The 19,590-nt window shown below is 21.7% G+C and overlaps 1 protein-coding gene across 2 annotated transcripts in view; it reads left to right on the top strand.

The window, feature by feature from the left end:
• LOC129615026 (putative uncharacterized protein DDB_G0286901) overlaps positions 1–19,590 on the top strand; it is a 125,050-nt gene that overhangs the window by 102,996 nt on the left and 2,464 nt on the right. For both annotated transcript variants that reach the window (XM_055530071.1, XM_055530070.1), the window contains exons 3-7: positions 10,662–10,927; positions 11,797–12,328; positions 12,450–12,588; positions 12,665–13,306; positions 13,420–13,653. In XM_055530071.1, coding sequence (XP_055386046.1) covers positions 10,662–10,927; positions 11,797–12,328; positions 12,450–12,588; positions 12,665–13,306; positions 13,420–13,653 — 1,813 coding nt within the window. The remainder of the gene's footprint in view (positions 1–10,661; positions 10,928–11,796; positions 12,329–12,449; positions 12,589–12,664; positions 13,307–13,419; positions 13,654–19,590) is intronic.

The following is a 19,590-nucleotide window of genomic DNA, read 5'->3' as shown; positions in this document are numbered from 1 at the left end:
ACTTTTTTTTTTAAAACATTTATATAATATAGATTTTTTATTAAAAAAAAAAAAGTTATCAAAAATTTTGTTTAAATTTTTCATGTATTAATTTTTTTTTATTTGATTCAAACTTAATCAAAAAATACCCTTTGGGATTTTTTTAAAATTAAAAAAAAAAAGTTCCATTAAAATTTAAATAATCAAGTTAAAATTCATCACGACATCACAATGTTATGTTTAAGCATGAACGCATTGTATGCACACTACTCACATTCAACTTATATCTATTTGTCGTATATTCCAACATAAATTTAAATTTGCATGATATTATAAATAATTATAAAAATATGACATGTATATGTATATAGTTACACTTGTCATATGACAGGATTAGAATATGCATGAGTGCACTTTTATATAACACTTTATCCTTCCAACTTGTAAAACTTATACTAATTTTTTTCCAGCAATTTTATAAATCTCTAACACTGATTTAAACTTATTGTGACATTTATTTTTTCAAGATTGCATTTGCAACATAGAACATCATGATGATGATTCAATTATTCAACGAATCATGAAATTACAAGAAATTTTTAAATTCTTCTTTAATAACATTTTATTAAAATACTTACATAATTTTTTTTTTTATTTAAAATGTGCCCTTGTTGTAGGTGAAAATTTCAAAATGTTCTTTAGAGTTGCATGTACATGTTATGCTTTAAATTTACATTTCTGTTATTTTAAAAGCAGCATTTTGTTTCCTCTCTGCATTCTAATGTAATAATTGCGTACATACATATAATATAAATAATGTAATACAATAATTATATATACATACAAACATGCGTACAAGTCAAATTATTTTTAGTAAATTTAAGAAAAATATTTATTTTGAATGAATTCTATTTGTATAAACATAAATGTGTATATGTATGTGCTTATATAAAAGTTTATATATTTATGTATGTACTCATGTATATATTTGAATTCAATATAAAATTTTCTTTATCTCTTTTTTTTTCCTTGAATATTAAATTTGCAAGCAGTATTCAACATGTTGCTCTAACATAAATAAAATCAAACATGTCTAATAAAATAAATTTGCCATTAAATTGGGATTTTCTTGTCAAATGTCAAATACACATAATCTATCTATTAAGTTTTTATTATATAATATTTTTTTTAAGTGGAAGAATTTTAAAATTTAAAAAAGCAATAAATTATTATACTTAATTGATTGAATTCAAATATGTCTTATATACTCAATTGTAGTTTTAAGAGAATAATTTGATATTTATAGAGGAATAAACAAAATTCTTGTTTGATTTTGTTTTGGAAAGGCGGACATTTAATTGTAAAATTAATTTAGAACTTAAAATTTTGCTACAATGATTTTGAAAATAGTCAAAAATCTTGTATGAAATATAGTGCTATAAAAACTGTGACATCATACAGCGATAAAAAATGGAATTAAAACATTGTGAAAATAAGTGACTTCTATTAGAAAAATATCATTTAACCCTTATAGAGTTGTAGTCAATGAAAAATTAAATTACAAAACTTTTGTTCCGGACTGGGTGCCAGATCTCAAGAGCTTCCGAGTTCCAGAGGTTTCAACGAATTTTCACGAAATTTTTACTTATCAAAGTTTTTTTGATTATAACTTCGGTGCTGAAAAAGATAGGAACTTCAAACAAACAGCTTTTGAAAGGTCAAGTAAAGGGCTTAAAAAAGACATGCTGCTTAATTCTGCATTTTATGTACCTTCGAAACACTAAGCATTGGAACTTTAGGGAAAATCAAATATTTCTTTTGTTTTTTTTTCAGTTTTTTCTAAAGCCTTGAAATTTTTTATAGAATTTTGCCCAGCTGCTTAAGCTTTAATTTATGTGCTCGAACATTACAAATTTTTTTATGGCACAGAAGATACAGCACTAAAACCATTTCTAAGTGAAGATTTTAAAGGCCTTATTTTTCTCTATTTTTAATTTTTGTTGATTTTAAGGGCTGTAATTATCAACCACATTAATTTTTGGTGAAAATAGTCACTCGAAAACACATTTTGAAAAGCCGTTATTTTTTTTACAAAATCTGAATTTTAATGTTTTTATTGAAATGTAACAAATAATAAAAAAATTGAAACGAAAGTTTATACAAACTTTTTAATTGAAAAACAAAAATTAATTTTAAAAAATTAATTTGAAAAGAAAAATTAGAATTTTGTATTACAAAAAAAATCTAGTAATCAAAAAATTTTTTTCGAAACTTTTCTTGGTAAAGAAAATTGATAGGTTTTTAATTTTTGCCAATTTTTATAAGAAATGGTACCTATATGGTTTGGAATTTTTAAATGCATTTTTCTCAGATTCGGTGCAATTTAAAAATTTGAAAAAAATATTTTCGGATTCTAGACACCATTTGGCATCTGAAATTATTAAAATTATCCAGCTAGAGTGAACTTTTAAGGTCTTGCCATATAAATTTTGACATTTATTTTAATTGAAAAAAAAATTTTTTAATAGGAAAATTTCATTTTTTGAAAAAAATGGAGTTTGTAAATTATATGGTATTAACATTGTGAAGCTTATAAATAAATAAGTCAATAGGATTAATAAATTGGCATAAGGGTGATGAAACTAAAAAGGTGTTCCAGTAAAACAATTATGTAATTTAAAATATGCGATTGATTAGAAATAGATTTGAAAGAATAAAAACATGAATTTTTGCCGAACTAGGAGAATTTCATAGAAGAATTTGGTGTTAGTTTTGAGAAATTTGTAAACTGTTTGGCTGAGGAATTCGTAATTTTCCAAATTTCTTGATAAAGGAATATTAAACTGAATTTAATTTTAGTTTTATCAACATCTGGTTTGATTTTAATCGAATTTATGGCTCACAATATTTGTGGTTTTTGTACTATATCTTCTGTACCATAAACATTTTTTAATATTCGAGGGCTTAAATCAAAGTTTAAGCTGGTGGGGAAAATTCTGAAAAAAAATTTTTTAATTTACATATGTCAAAACTAAAGGTCAATTTATGATTTTAAAACTCAAGATGAGTAAATAATTACTAATTATGTATTATACATATTTTAGACTTTATTAAAAAATTACATAATTTTATAGTATAGGTATAATGTATATATTTAAATGGCTATATGCAAACGACATGATATTAAATGCATTCAAGCTATTTTTGACTTTTTCGCAAAAATGGCTAATTTTCCGAAAAATTCTGTAATTTTATTGTTAAATGCAACGTTTATTGTTTTTAAAGTAAAAACTATTATTAAGTAATTTGAATATGTTTATAGAAGGAAAAGTCATGCAACAAAGGGTTAACAGCATTTAAAATTTTGAAATACACAAATTCAATTGTTATTTTTACGCATTCACAGTTTCTTTGATCGAAACAAACGCAAATTCAATAGTAGCTTAAATCTCCATAATTTCAAACTAAAATATTTATTAAATAAATGAAATAAAAAATTTAGTTGAACAAAACAAAAATTAATACTATTTTATTCAAATCTCATTTAATGTTAAAAATTTATTTTGAATATTTTAATAAAATTTTACATTTAATATAAAATATTGGATTTATTTTGTTAATTTCTTATGAATTTTCTTAATGCAAAATCCCTAAACATGCCAAAATATAACAATTGCTGTATTGTTCGAGATTCAAATGACATTCGTACACATGCGAAATATTTAGTTCCCACTATAATTCTCGTTCTTTTAAGATACCCTAATTGTGAATTTCTTTGAATCCTGTTAAATTATATTTGACTAAAATGTTATCCTGAAAAGACACTACTAACAATATTTTGCATTTTCAATTCTTTTATATGCTAATAAGTATATATAGAATAAAACCTACATACTAAATTTTCTATATTTTTTGTTGTTATTTTAGTTGCATTCTCCAAAATTTCCTTGTTCAATTTCCTGAACTATTTTTTTTAGAAAAAAAAAATAACTAACAAAATTAAATCAGAAAAATATTAAAATGCATAAAAAAGAAAACAGTGAAAAAAAAAATTAAAGCAAAATTTATTTTCAAGGTTTTTCTTCAACACTTCACTTTATAACTTATAACAGTTATATAGAAGAGAAAAAAAAGTAGAAGGGAAACGGTAACAATGTATAAATTATGCGGTATAGGAAAAGTGAATAAAGAAAAAGAATGTGGAGGAAAAGAAACAAGAGTATGACCTTTTCTCTACTCTGTGTAGTCTTACCAAGTATAATCAATCTTCCGCCAATTAAGTTTTCTTTTTTTTTTAATGTTTCAATAAAAAAAACAATTACCGATGGCAAAAGAAAATGAAAAATCATTCGTTTACGAATTTTTCGTTCATAACACACAAAAGCAAGTATATATAGAAATTGAAATATTCAATTCGTAATCATCAAATTTTATACTTTAAAACTTTTGCAATGAAATTATTATTTCTGCATTTCTAAAAATAAAATTAGTATTTTCGAGTTTTTTTGCAGGGCTCTAGAGTTAGGATTACAATTTTTTGTTAACTTTTTTGAATTTATTTGTAGGGGTCGGAACTATAGTTGAAGTAAGATTTAAATTCAAAATTTAAAAAACTAGGAGAAAACTGGAATTAAAAATTTATGAAATTAGAATCGCGGAATTTTAAAATCAAAACCACAACCTTATAGAAATGCATTAATAATAAAAAAAAAATGTTTGGACTTGCTTAAAGATTGGTCACGGTGCGCTCTTACTCCAGTTTTACAAATCTAAAACCTTGGGAATCGTAAGATCTCCTTATAACTATATCCGCAAACCTTATTTTGAGCCATTTGAATCATTTCTAGCTATATTTTGTTGTTTTGACTAATTCCTCGAATTATCGACTTTGTATTAAAATTTCGTATATTCTCAAAAAATAAATTCAGAATTATTCTTCCGATTATTTATAAGATTTTGTATGTACATAAAATATATATATAGCATGTCCAAGATTCAATAGTACTCCGAAGCAGGGCGATGAAATGCATCCCGACGAAGACACCGACCAAGGCAATCCCTCTCAAGTTGTGAGGCCTCAAAGTTAGTCTCTCTAAAAACTGCTCAATTCTTACATTTTTATTTTTAATTCGGGAAACATTACAGCAACTAATATTCGGGAAACATATGTTAAATAGCAACTTGGTGTAACCATTTTAAACCTTCTAAAATTGACCTTAGTGTAAACATAATACGGAAAACTCTTGATAACCTACCGAAAGAAATTTGATATAAATTGTAATTTAATCTGAATTCTTCAATCGAATTTTTAATTTTAATCAACTTTCATATTGAATAACAAATAGGGTCAAATTATCACCAAATCTATGAATATGTATGTATGTTTAAATAATGAACTCAATTCAAATAAATAAATATTTCTTCAAAAACATGTTTAACATTTATTTTAAATTAATAATACAGGAAGACTGTAAAATTCAATTGTTTAATTTACTATAATTTAAAAATTTCTAAATGTTCACATAAAAAAGAAAAGAACAAAATATAAAAGAAAACTCTAGTTCTATTATTCGGTATAAGAGAATAGCCGCAACTATTTTAATTTAAAAGCTCATTATATACGATATTTGTTATATAGAATATACGAGTTTACCGACAATTAATTTATCTAAACAAACTCTTCAATGTACGTTATTCTGTTCATAGTCATATGTGTATATGAAGTACAATTGAATCTTGTTATACTTAATTATTTCTTTTATGAAATTATTGTAAATTTAAAAATGCATTTTTACAAATAACAAAAAAAACAAAACAGAAAAATTGTAGGTATTTGAATATTAAAAAATTTTTTAACTTGAAATGCTGGAATTTATATAAAAAACACATGCTTGTTCTCTCATATTCCCAGTCTAAATTACAAGTGAAATTAACAAAAAAAAAATTATGGAAAGCTTTTGTGTAATATGCGGTTCTATTTTTAAAGTTGCTATATTCAAATATTTAAATTAAACACCTTTAACCGCGCTATTTAAAAAAAAAATCTAAAATGAATCGATAAAACCGCAATTCACGTTTATTTTTACAATTTTAAACTGTTTTTTTTTTTTTTTTTTGAATTTTGCATATATTTATTGCAATTATTGTGTTAAGTAGAAAAAAAAATCAAAAGAAGAAGAAAAAATGAAAATTAAATGTTAGTTAACTTTTCAAAATTATAGGGTATTTTGACATTGAAGAGAAATATGCGATATATAAAATAGTCAATATGGAAAAAAATTATAATCGGTTTTACGTACATATATAATGCGTTAATAAATTGTATAATAGTTGTAATACGAGTGCTACGAGTGTTATTGTTTTAACACAAATAATTAAAAGGCTGTAAAAAAAATTATGCGATTTCTTTGAAAATGGAATTGCAAAAGGCCAAAGAGGAAATTTTATTTTTAATCAAATGAGAATTTCTTTAATCAGTTTATTCTCAATCATTTTTTGTACATCTAAAATTTAATCATTTTGTTCTAACCAATCAAGGTGTTATTCTTAAATTATGATAAGCCTATATAATAAAATTGAGAAAAAATTAGGAGTTTAACTTAAAAACTAAATTAATAAAGTTGGATCTAACCAATGGTTTGTATTATAGCACTTTTCCCTTCAACAATTAAAAATATCGCTTTAAACAGCACACTATTCAAATTATTTTCATTCATATACGAAAATATTTCCAGGATTGCATATATTTAGGATCAACGATTTGTGCAGTCTTTGAAATAAAGCAAAAATTAATTTAAAGAGGACTTAACATAATGCTCGATTTTAAGGGTTAATTACGTGAGTTAAGAAAAATAATTATATTTTTTAATGTCATGGCTTTTACCGTTAGCTTTTTGTGTTTATAGAAATTTGAAAAAGCTTGCGGTTTCGCAGATATAAAAAACTTCAAAAATTCAATTTTTACAAATTTCAAGATTATGTTGAGAGGGGGTGGAGATGGAAAAAAATGTTCTTCTAACGAAATGAAGCATTTATTAGTGTCTAAAAGCCCTTAAAATTTCAGGTTTCCAGAGGCTGGGGTCTAGAAAATAAACGACATCAAAAATTTGGAAAAAACGGACTTTAGATAACAGTAAATTTTAGCGGGCATTTTGTTTTTTAGTAGTAAAGTACAAGTTTGGTATTCCATGATAGAAGAAGCCAGCCATTATATTTCTGTGTTGGCAAAATTTTAAAAATGCTTGTGGCTTCACTGCAGTCAATAGTTGAAAAATGGCATTTTTAGTGTTTTAGGGGTATAACTTTTGTTCAATGGAAATAAGTTTTTAGTAAAGATCTATGTACGTATAAAAATTTCAGGTTTCTATCTTCAAGGGTGTAGAAGTTTTGTAAACATGTCCACAGACTGACGGGGGTGGACAGAGTGAAACTAATAAGCACTTTTTTTTTAAATTTTTTGGAAAACTGCTAAAAAGTGGATTGCCTTGCGTTATTCAAAGATTCCTTTAAAATTAAATAAATAAAATTTATGTACTTGAATAGATGTAAATTGTAATTAAAAATTGAATTTTGAAATTCTAGAATCCTTAATTTAAATTGAAATTTGCAAATAATATTCAATATAATAAGAAATCTTTCAACAATAATATTCAAGTTTTCTTATTAAACAATTTTCATATAATTATTTTGACATATTGCCTTATATGAAATTTCTCCCCTTATAATAATACTTAATGAAGAAATATCCATTATGTACAAGTAAAATGCCAATTAAATATAAATTTAAATAAAATTAAGAAAAAAAAATCCCAAGTATTTATTTATTTGTATTTCGGTATATAAAAGCAATTGTTATAACAAAATTTCTTTTTATTTATATAAGGAGTTAAAATATTTACGCTTTTATTACAATTATGACACATGGATGATTCAATCGTGTGTATCAAAGAATGCTTTCATTTTTCGTTTTTATTTTATCAAAAGATCAAAGGAGAAAAAAACACACCTTGTGTACGTACTCTTTGAAAGTGTAACAAATCTTAAGTCCTATATGAAATTGCTATATAAATTTTATTTTCTTTAGATTCAAAGATAAAGTGAAACTAAAATAATACACAAATGATTGCAAATAAAAAATAGAAATTATGTGTGTATGCATCCTTTAAAATCCTTCTTTTATTTGATCGCTTCAAAGAGATTTTTTATAGTTCACAATATTAAGATTTAAGAACAAAAGTTTAGTTTATAAGTTTATAAATTTCAAATCTTAAATTGAGTCAGGGAATTCAAATAATCAAAAAATTGTCTTAATATATTCTCTATTGAGTGTACTTCATATTAATTAAACTTGTATGGTTAAAGTTAGAGATTACAGTAAAAATATGAACTTATTTCAATCTAACAGTTTTGAGTAAAATTGAGTAATTTAATAAAATTTATCCAATTTCATTTACATATTTATTGCAATATAATAAAACACATTAAATGTCAATCATAAAATTAACATTTATTTTTCGAACTCATATAAAGTTGACATTGTCAAACGACAAGCACCTTTAATTTTTTGTGATATACGAGTAGCAAATACAAAGCAAACAAATAAATTTTGGAATTGAAGATTACTTAAGTTTAAAACTAAAATATTATATTAATATTATGTATATGTATCAGCAATAAACAAAATGGAATAATTTATAACAAAATTGTTATAAATTTTCTACTAAATTATAAAAACACAGTGTGTGATATTTCCGAAGAGAACCATTAAAAATCTTTTTTATTTTTATAAAAGCTCTTAATATTTTTAGATTTTAGTCGAGTGTTTCATAAAATACATTGATATTCCTAATTCTTAAAAGTTAACAATTTGTGTTTAAATTTATAGATAAGAGAAAAATTTATGCAGAATAAAATGTTTCCAGATACTTCATAATTTATGGGCCTACTCCATTTTTTCTTTTTTCACAAAACAGCGGCAAAACCGAGTATAATATTAATATGCATGCTTTTGTTTATAAGTTCCCTGCTGTTGTCATCTCTAACAGTGTCATTACTACATATATATAAAAATTCTACTGCTTTTTTCCTGTTACTGCCAATACATATATGTATGTATGAATGTATATATGAAAATATTTACGTATATGTGCTTACAGGTGTACTCTTTCCCTTCAATTGTGTTTGCCTATATTGTTGTAAAAATAAAAAAAAAGCATATTATTTTTAACTTAAGATTAAAAGTTCATATGGCACAAGTCGTTTATTTTTTTGTATTGTTGAATTTTAGTTCTTCATTTTTTATTTCTTATTGTCTTTTTTCTTTGTTTTGTTAAATAGTTGTAAATTTATTACCATCCATGAGTACAAGCAATACTACAGTATATTCGTAAGTTAAAAAAAAATAAATTTTTCACCTCGTAATAGTTATTTAATATTATTGTATAACAATTTAGTATAATAATGGAAAAAAATATTATAACAGTAAACTGTTTACATTAAAAACTATCTTTAAATATAAGAGTAGGTCAGGAAAAAATTTAAATGACGGAAAAAACTTATGATTTTAATGGTGAATATTTTTTATTCAAAATTAGAATTTGAAAAATATTGCATAAATTAAGGGGCAGAAGCTTAATAAAATTCAGAACATTTAAAATAAAAAATTTTATAGGCGTTTTTATATTTAAGTCGTTAAAATAAAATATTATTTATGTTAGAATGAATGTAATATATCAATTTAGACTTAAAATTATGTGTTACCAAAAAGCAATAACTTGTTGAAATTACAACCGGTTACAACATGAGTACATATTTCAATTTCTCTAGGGATTGGTGGAAATAAATTTTTTTTTTATAGGAAGAATGAATTAGTAAATATCATATTAGGTTTTCTCATGAAGAGAAAACGTGTCTTCAAGACACATGACTCTTCAAACGTATACATTAGCATATGTATATGAAAGTTTGTTTGAGAAAAGTAGTTAACTTTTTAATAATATTAATCCTGGTAGATGGATTAATATTTTTATATATTATAGAATATAAATTTTATATCATTGACACCTAAGTTTGTATATCAATTTTTACTTTTGTATAACAAAATTTTTACACAAGCATATCGTTCTAATGCGAACTTCTTTTTAGTAACTTTACTTTATTTCTTCCCTAAAATATACTATTATAGCTACATATCTTACACTTTTTCGTTATTGATATATTTTTAAAGCTTTATTTAAATTTTATTATATTTTGTTATACTCGCTTAAATTTCATATAAAAATTTATATTTGTTTTTTCATCTCTAACATTCTACTGTATTCCATAGGTATATAGTTTTTCCTCCCTAAAAATAAATGCCTATATAATTTTTATGGCTATTCAAATATACACACATATCTATATACACGAGTATAACATTTCAAACAAAAACAAAATATTTGAATGAAAACTCGAACAAAAAAAAAATTGCTGACACAAAAAAATCGCTGACCTTTTAATTTTTTTTTTTTTGATTTTCCAATCAAATTGAATTAATTTCAAATTTTATAAGTTAAAAAATCAAAAAAAAAAAATATATAATAATGTAAATTGTGTGTTTGTATATATTTTTCATAATGAACTATTATAAAAAATCTTTTTTAATTTTATTCATGTTTTATTTTTGTTTTATTCGATTTTTTCAGATCGCCTTTATTTTGTAGCCTTCAAAAAGAATTTTAAACCAAAAAGTACAACAAATACGCACTATTTTAGCATCGATGATGAGTTTGTCTATGAGAATTTTTATAATGATTTTGGACCATTAAATATATGTATGTTATATAGATATTGTCAAAAATTAAATCGTAAAATGACATCAAAATGGCATGCAAATAAAAAAATCGTACATTATACTTCAATGAATCCGGCAAAACGATTAAATGCTGCTTACCTGATTGGTTCGTATGCCGTAAGTTTTAAAAATTTTTTTATGTTAATTTTTTTTTCTTTTACTTAATTTAATTATTTTAAAATATATATATATATATATGATTTATGTACATATACATATAGTATATATAGATTTGTAATATAGGTATATAATAAATAAACAATTATTAAATTATTTTATTTTTTGCGTAAACGTCATCGGGTTTAATGAGAATCAAGATAATGTAGGTTGTCTTAAAAATTTTATTAAAAATAATTTTATTTTTATTAAAATGACGATGCACTGATGACAAATCTAATGTACTAATACGATTAAACTAAAAATTGTATATTTTTATTAATTCTTTAAAATATTCATTATAAGAAAAATAACGGAGAAGGAGTTTAATAAAAATACAAAAAAAAAATATTGAATATGATTGAAAATTATATTGACTATAAATAGTCTACGGTAACACAAGAGGGAAATGCACAGTTATTGTACAAATATATTTTAACCTTTTTTGTGTGCTATTTCTGATACGTTTCATTTTTAAAATTTATTTGAGTGAAAATAATTAAGTGAAAAATTCCAATGAATATCGATATTCCTCAAGACGGTAACACTTTAAATAATAAAATATTATTATAAAAAAATTTTGACGTATGGAATAAAATCAATCAATTTTAAAATTCAACGTTTCAAGCTAAAAACCGGTATAATTTTTAAATAAGAAGTGATATGTCTCAGAGAATATTCTTAATACTAAATAATTTTTATCAAAATTCCTTAATAAATTAAAATAAAAATACTAAGTAGGATTGTCGAAAATAATCAATATTAAGAATTTTTAATTTTTAAAATTTAAAAAAATATTTACACAAAAATCATTTACTTTTTTTTTTTAGGTTATATATTTGAATAAAACACCAGAGGAAGCGTATAGACCACTTGTCGCTGGCGACATACCTTATTATACACGTTTTTGTGATGCCTCATATGGTCCATCAGCATACAAAATATCATTGCAAGATTGTATAAATGCTGTTTATAAAGCACTCAAAGCTGGTTTCTTTGATTTTGAAGATTTTGATGCTGAAGAATATGAATATTATGAGCGTGTTGAAAATGGTGATTTTAATTGGATTGTACCAGAGAAATTTATTGCATTTTGTGGTCCACATCAAAAATCTAAAACATTAGCAAATGGTTATCCTTGTCATGCACCCGATACATATTTTGATTATTTTAAACAAAATAATGTTACGACTATAATACGATTAAATGCTAAAGTTTATAATGCATCTAGTTTTGAGAATGCTGGATTCGAGCATAAAGATTTATTTTTTATAGATGGTAGTACACCAAGTGATTTAATATTGAAAAAATTTCTTATGATATGTGAAACGACAAAAGGTGCTACAGCAGTACATTGCAAAGGTATAGAAATTATTTAGATACTCTCTTTTATTTTTAAATTTATTTAATTCAATATAATATCAATTCAATAGCAATTTATTAATTGTTTTTTTATTTAAAATATGTATATGTATATTTTTAGCTGGATTAGGTCGAACTGGTAGCTTAATCGGTGCATATATAATGAAGCATTATAATTTTACAGCCCTGGAGGCTATTGCATGGTTACGTCTTTGTAGACCTGGCTCTGTTATTGGTCATCAACAACAATGGATGGAAGAGTAAATATAAATTTTTTTTTATTATAAAAGTTTTTGTAAAATAACATTCTTTTTATTCTTTTCTAATTAATTATAGCAAACAAGCTTGGTTGATAGCTGAAGGTGAAAGACATCGAAAAAGAACAGGTACCGATATATTAAAACATAAATACGGTATTTATAGTAAAAAATTACGATCAAAATATTTACAAAATGGTAATGATGTAACAAATATTACAACTAGTTATTTACCATTGCAATTAAATGAAAATAATACCGATATTTTATCGACAAGAGTGCGTGGCATATCACAAAAAGTTGATACAATGAATCTTAATGATGAAGAAAATTTAAATGGCAATCGCCCTGATACCGATATGGTTGATACAATATTTAAATGTTCTGATACAAATGAAAAATATCCAATAAGCATTGAAGCTTTAGGAATTGAACGTACAAATAAAAAACCATATGGTTTAACAGAAAAAACAAATAATAATAGTACAGGGCCAGCTGGCGGGGGTGGCGGTGGTGGTGTAGGTGGTGGTGGTGGTGGAGGAGGAGGTGGCAGTGTTGGTATATCAAATACTAGTCCAAGAGCTTCGCCAATAACAGCTGCTGTAGTTAAACTTACAACAGCTGATAGAATAAGAACACAAACTCAAGGTGATAAATTAAATCAAATTAAAGCTATGAGAAGACAACATATTTCAAGATCATTAGCAGCTAGTGGGTCTGTGTAAGTTAATATTAATTATTAGGATAATGTTTGTTTATTATTTACAAAAAAAAAACAAAAGTTATATTATAATTAAAATTTTGTCCTATTGTAATTTTTATTTTTATTTATAGTGGAGAATGTGATAATCCATTACGTTACACAAGAGCAAAATCACAACAGCCTTTTCGTAATAATGGTAATATATGTAATACAATTACAAACACAACATATTCAATAACAAAAAGCGACAATGGTATTGTTACAACAACAGCAACAACACATACAACTGTAGATTCAAGTAATAGCAATAATTCAGTTACATCATCACGTCTAACAACAAATCGTCTTGCAGTTTATAGCAAAAGGTAAGAAAGTTACAAAAAAAAAAAATAATTACAAAATTATTATACACGCTCATCATACACAAAGTAAAATAAAAATTCTTTTACAATGAAAAAAATTTCATAGTTTATAAGCTAAAAAACAAAACAAATACAAAAAATTAATTAGTCAAAAAAAAAAATATATATATACGTATTATATATTAAAAATTTTAAATTGAATTTTTTGTTTTTTGAGTACATATTACATTAAAATTTTTAAAATATACAATTTAAGTACTAAGCATAATTTAAGTTTTCTTTAAGTACATAAATAAAACCAAAATAATTGTCATTATTTTTTAGAATAGCTTTTGAGTAAACACATAATTGTAAATGTAAAATCATAATTATAATTGTTACAATATTTTCTTCAATATTTTAAGTTAATAATTTATAGATCGATATCCTTTTTTTAAATTACATTCAATTAAAAAATATAATAACGATTTCAGATAGAAAAAATTTCACAAAACAAAAAAGTTTATAAAAAAAAAAATTAGAATTAAAAGATACAAAACAATATAATATTATAAGATTTTTATAAAATATTTAAAAGTTTATTAATTACATTTACATTCACTACTTAAATCATTGATAATTCAAAGAAAAAACTAGACTAGTCAATATTTTTAAAGTTAATTAATTTTTTTTCATATTAATATTAATATACAAATATATATATTGTGATATTATCTCTAATTTCTTCAATAAAAATATAAGCAACTCATAAAAATTGCTAGTCGTTTATAAGTAAATTTTTATAATTAATTGTATATATATATACTTTACATTATTTAAGAAAATTTTAAATTGTTTTGTACATGTTATATAATATTTCAAAATATAATATTTTTCTCAATAAATATTTGAATTTATTTAAAATATTTAAAAATAATCTGTATGTAAATTTCCTAATTGAAAAAATTTCGTGCTAGTAAAACTTGTTATTTTAAGAAATAATGACTTATATTATTATAATTTATATTTATAAATATAAAATTTCAAAAAAAAATTCAATTAAATTTTAGTTTTGTAGAACAGATTTCTAAAGTCAAAGAATTTTTTGTTTTTTACTATAATAAAATAAGGGATTTTTTAAAATTTATAATTTGAACTACAATATTTATATTTTAATATTGTAAAAGTAGGTAAAACACCTAAAGTTTATTAGAAATAAACAAATAAATTATTAATATTAAATTTTATATTGCGGAATTAAATTCTAGTTTATTATTTAATATTTAAATTTAATTACAAATTTTTTGATTATAGTAAAGAAAGCATTTTGCTTTCAATATCAATTAATAAACTTATTAAAATGAACTAGAACAATTATGTTTAGTACTTAAATTTATATTTATATAATTTGTTTTTCTTGCATTATAGTAGTAAAATAAAATAAATATTACCATAATTAATTGTTTGCCATTCTTATTTAAATAATATTGAATTGTTTTTTCTTAAAAATTATTTCTTATTGTTTTGATTATTACGTAATATACTTTTACTTCCTTTCCTTTCCCATTTCTATATAATAATATTAATTCTTTGCTAAAAATTAGAAAAAAAAAATATGTTTACATGACTGTTTTGATTTTAATTAAAAAAAAAAATTAAAAAATTCAATAAATTAAATTGACATGCAGTTTTTTTACAATTATTTTCATGCTATTTTTACAAGAATTTCATATTTTTTTTATATATCAAAATTTTTTAACCTTATTTTGATTATCATGTATACTTATTTATTTTTAAATTGTTTTCAATTTTGTTTTGGCATTTAAAAAAAAATAATATAAATTACTTTATTTTTGTTTATGGTTTTATTTTTTTCCTTTTATTATTACTCTTTGTTTGTTCTTTTTTGGTTAATTTTATATATTATTTTGTTTTTTATATTAATCAACATTCCAGAAAACGCACAAAGAATAGATATCTTAACTTAGTTAAGAATATGTTTGTAAAGCGACTAAATTAAAAAAATATTGAAAAGAAAAAAAAACAAAAAAAGAAATAAAATAATTAAACAGAATTTTATTATAAAATTTAAAAATTGAAATTTTAATATCGTGCAACTTTTTTTTCTTTATTTTTAATTTTAAATATAATTTAACAAAACAAAATTCTAAAATATTAAATTAGAATGGGATAAAGTAAAAGATTATAGTTTTAGAAAATATTTTTTAAATATATTTTTTTTAAGATAAAATTTTTAAATATTATTGTTTATATTTGGTTTTTGTTCATTGTACATTAAAAAAAAAATCAATATATATGTTTTGTTCTTTATTTTTAGGGAGAAATAAAAAAAAAAAAAAAGCAAATTTACTTCAAAATTTTTTATTTAAAATTTATAATTTTGACTAATTTTAAAATTTTAATTTTGTATTTTTTCAATTAAAAAAATGATTGTTTTTCAAGATTGTAATATTTGTATGTTTAAAAGAAAATTAATTTACAATTTATTTATTAGTTTTTAAATTCTGATTAAAAAAATTTAAAAGTTCTTCTTGTTTTTAGTTTTTAAATATTAAAATTGTTATTAACCAAAATTTTTTATGTATAAAAATATAAAATAGAACACTATTATCTAACTTTCGGAATATTTAATAAAATTATTTATGAACAAAAATAAATAAATAATTTTTATTTATATTTTGTTTTTTTTTTTTTTATTTTAATTTTATTTAATTAAAAGTTTGTTTTTTTTTTTCTTATTATATTATAATTATTTTATATTTTTATATAATATTTGTATATTTTATAATTTTTATTTTATGATTTTTCTATATTTTGTTATACATATTTGGAAAATTTCCAATCAATCATTTAATTAGATTAAATAAGTTTTACAAGAATAAAACTTGTAAAAATGATAATTATAAAAATCTTGGAAACTTTAAAAAATGCACTCATTTAAATAAAATAGATTAAATTAAATAATGTATGTTTTTAATTATTAAATTAATTCACAATATTTCAAATATAAGTTGTTTACTTTAAAATTCTCTAAAAGACTTAAATGGGCCACTAAGTGCAATTTTATTTTTTTTTTTAATTATGGCGATTATTCTAGTACAAAATTATAATTAAATTAAACGATATTGTGATCGTAAATTGAGCCATTAATTAAATGTAAGGAATATTATATTTCAAAAAATGATTGATTGGAAAATAATAATAAATTAATGTTAGTGTTATATTTATATGTTGGATCCCATATTATTATTATTTTACTAAAAATGAAAAATCTTTAGGAAAAATAAAATTAGATCAAGTTTTTTTTTTTTTTTGTTTAAATACTTTCTTACTTGGTGTTTACACATTATGTAAAATTAATGTAATTTTACATTGATTCAAGATATTCTAGTTGCAAGACTAATATTCAAATTATTTATCTATAGGTTATTATGTTAACTTTTACTATAACATTAAGTTATTGTAATAACTTAATGTAAAATTCAAAATCCTAAACTATATAAATATTTAATTGGTTTTTTGTACGAAAAATTATTGTATGAAACGTATTTAATTTTGTAAAATAATGGAAATATTTAGACAATTTGAGCTATTTATTCTATGGTATAATTTGTGCTGGAATGTGTAAATTAGTTGAAACATAAAAATTATTTTGTATATTGTTTGTTGATTACAATATTGTATAATATTATCTTAGTGTATAAAATTATTACGTACACTATTTTGCTATACACACTATAATGTTTTCATTTTTACAAAAATTATGCCCAAAATTTTAATTTGAGTTTTAAGAGTACGCGGTTCAGTTTCAAATATACTTAAAGTGAAGATTATTATTCGACTTCTTTTATTAATTCATAGATTTTAAAACTATATAATCCACATTGCAATCTTTGCACTACTTGATTTTTAAATTCCTTAATTTGATCTAATTTTATTTTTGTTAAAAATTTTATTTTATATAATTGACATTATTATAAATAAAATATTTTTTATTAACACTTTCCTTTTTAAGAAAAAGCTAGTTAGAATGAAACAATGGCAATGTGAAAAACCCTTTTATTATAATTATGAATAAATTTTAATAATTTTTCAAACAAATGTAAATATGTTTTTTAATTTTTTTTTCATCTTTCATTATGTTTTGGTACATTTTTCATTTCTTTTTTTAGTTGCAGATTGAGATTATTTTTGAACAATAATATAAAAAATTGGATTTATTTTAAAGTACTATGATTTTGATTGGATATTTTTTCATAAGCTTATAGGAATTTATTTAATGGGGAGAAAGAAGCGATTCTGTATTATACAATCTAAATAATTATAATTTGCACCAAAAAATATATCTGTTATAGTTTATTAGAATTAAAGAATTTTAATATAAATAATTTTTTTACATAAATATTCTTGAAATTTATTTAATTTAATATTCTTGAAATTGTAATTCTTCAACTTGATTTAAATTAACTTCATTTTTTTCTCTTACGAATTCAGAATTAATAATGAAATGTTCAATTCAACTTATTTAATAATATTTTATTAACAAAAATGTCAGTAAATAAAATGCGTCATTTATCTTTTAAGTTAATCAAAGTTAAGGAAAAGTTAATCAAATAGTACAAAAATAGTATCATTTTTGTGAAATAAAAGAAATATGTTTTACTTAAAGTACAAGTTAGACGTGCACAAATAAAAAAACTAACGTTCCCAAAGTAAAATATGTATTTAGAAATACTTAATATAATTTAATGTATTTATGTGTTGTATTTTATGTTTATATAATTGTGTATCTTATTATTTACTTAATGCACTCTAAATTATTATTTTGTTTTAATTTTCTTGTAAATGCATATACATACATATATATATATATATATATAATTTGAAAAGTTTTAAAACTAAAATTATATTGCTTTACAGATCTTCCAGATCTCGTAAACTTAGGTGATATGCAGTGAATATTAAAAGGAAAAATTTTAGATTATTATTTAGAAAATATTCGTCATTTATTCTAAAAGGCAAATTTTTTCGAAAATTTTTTCGTAAATAAAATTTTGTAAGTGTTTTTTTTTTTTTTGTTTAAATTTACAAAAAAAGGAAATTCAAATAAAATTAATAATTTTGCAATAATTTTAAGGATTTTAAATATTAAAACAAGAACATAAACAAAAAACACTTATAAAGCAAGACGAAGAACAAAATGTTGTAAAAGTTTCTTACAAATAAATACATATTAGATATTTTGCAAAATTTTAATTTTCTCTTTCACTTTTTAATAAAAATTAATATTTAATTTTTATTTTAAATACAAAACTCAAAAAGATATTAAGTTCTAATTAACACAAAATTAAAATATATTAATTTCCAATTTTTTGTTTAATTTTTTTATTTGCAAAAAAAAAACATTTTTTAAAATAAAAAACAAAATATAATTAAAAAATTATTCGTTTTTTACAAAAACTTTAACTTATTATGAAATGCAAGTTATTCTTTAAAAAATTACCTAGCAAAATCATTATTAAAATGATATCTGAAAATAATATTGCGAATAGAGATATTGAAAATTTCATACACGATCAAGACAAGTATTGCTATTATTATTTATTTAAATTAATTAAGTAAAATTAAAAAAATCGTTTCATAATTATCAAAATTATTGATGAGTGAAGTCTTTTCGAAAACTAATTAAAAGAAAACAATACAATTTGAAAATAAAAACATAATTTTAAGTTTTTTCACAATTTCATAAAGACGCATCTAATAAATTATTCGATTCAGCTTTCAAATTAATAAATTAATTCGTGTTGTCTTAATTTTATTAACTAGAAAATACTCACTGAACAGTGTATGTAAAAATATTGGAAAAAACTTTCGATGAAATAATAATTCCAATCGATGGATTTCAATTGATGAAAATTCAAAATTGTCTTTTCGATTTCT

The sequence above is a fragment of the Condylostylus longicornis genome, unplaced genomic scaffold (genome assembly GCF_029603195.1).
Source record: "Condylostylus longicornis isolate FDR11 unplaced genomic scaffold, ASM2960319v2 ptg000135l, whole genome shotgun sequence".
In the NCBI taxonomy this organism is placed as follows: Eukaryota; Metazoa; Arthropoda; class Insecta; order Diptera; family Dolichopodidae; genus Condylostylus; species Condylostylus longicornis.
This window is presented reverse-complemented; position numbering and strand designations above follow the sequence as displayed.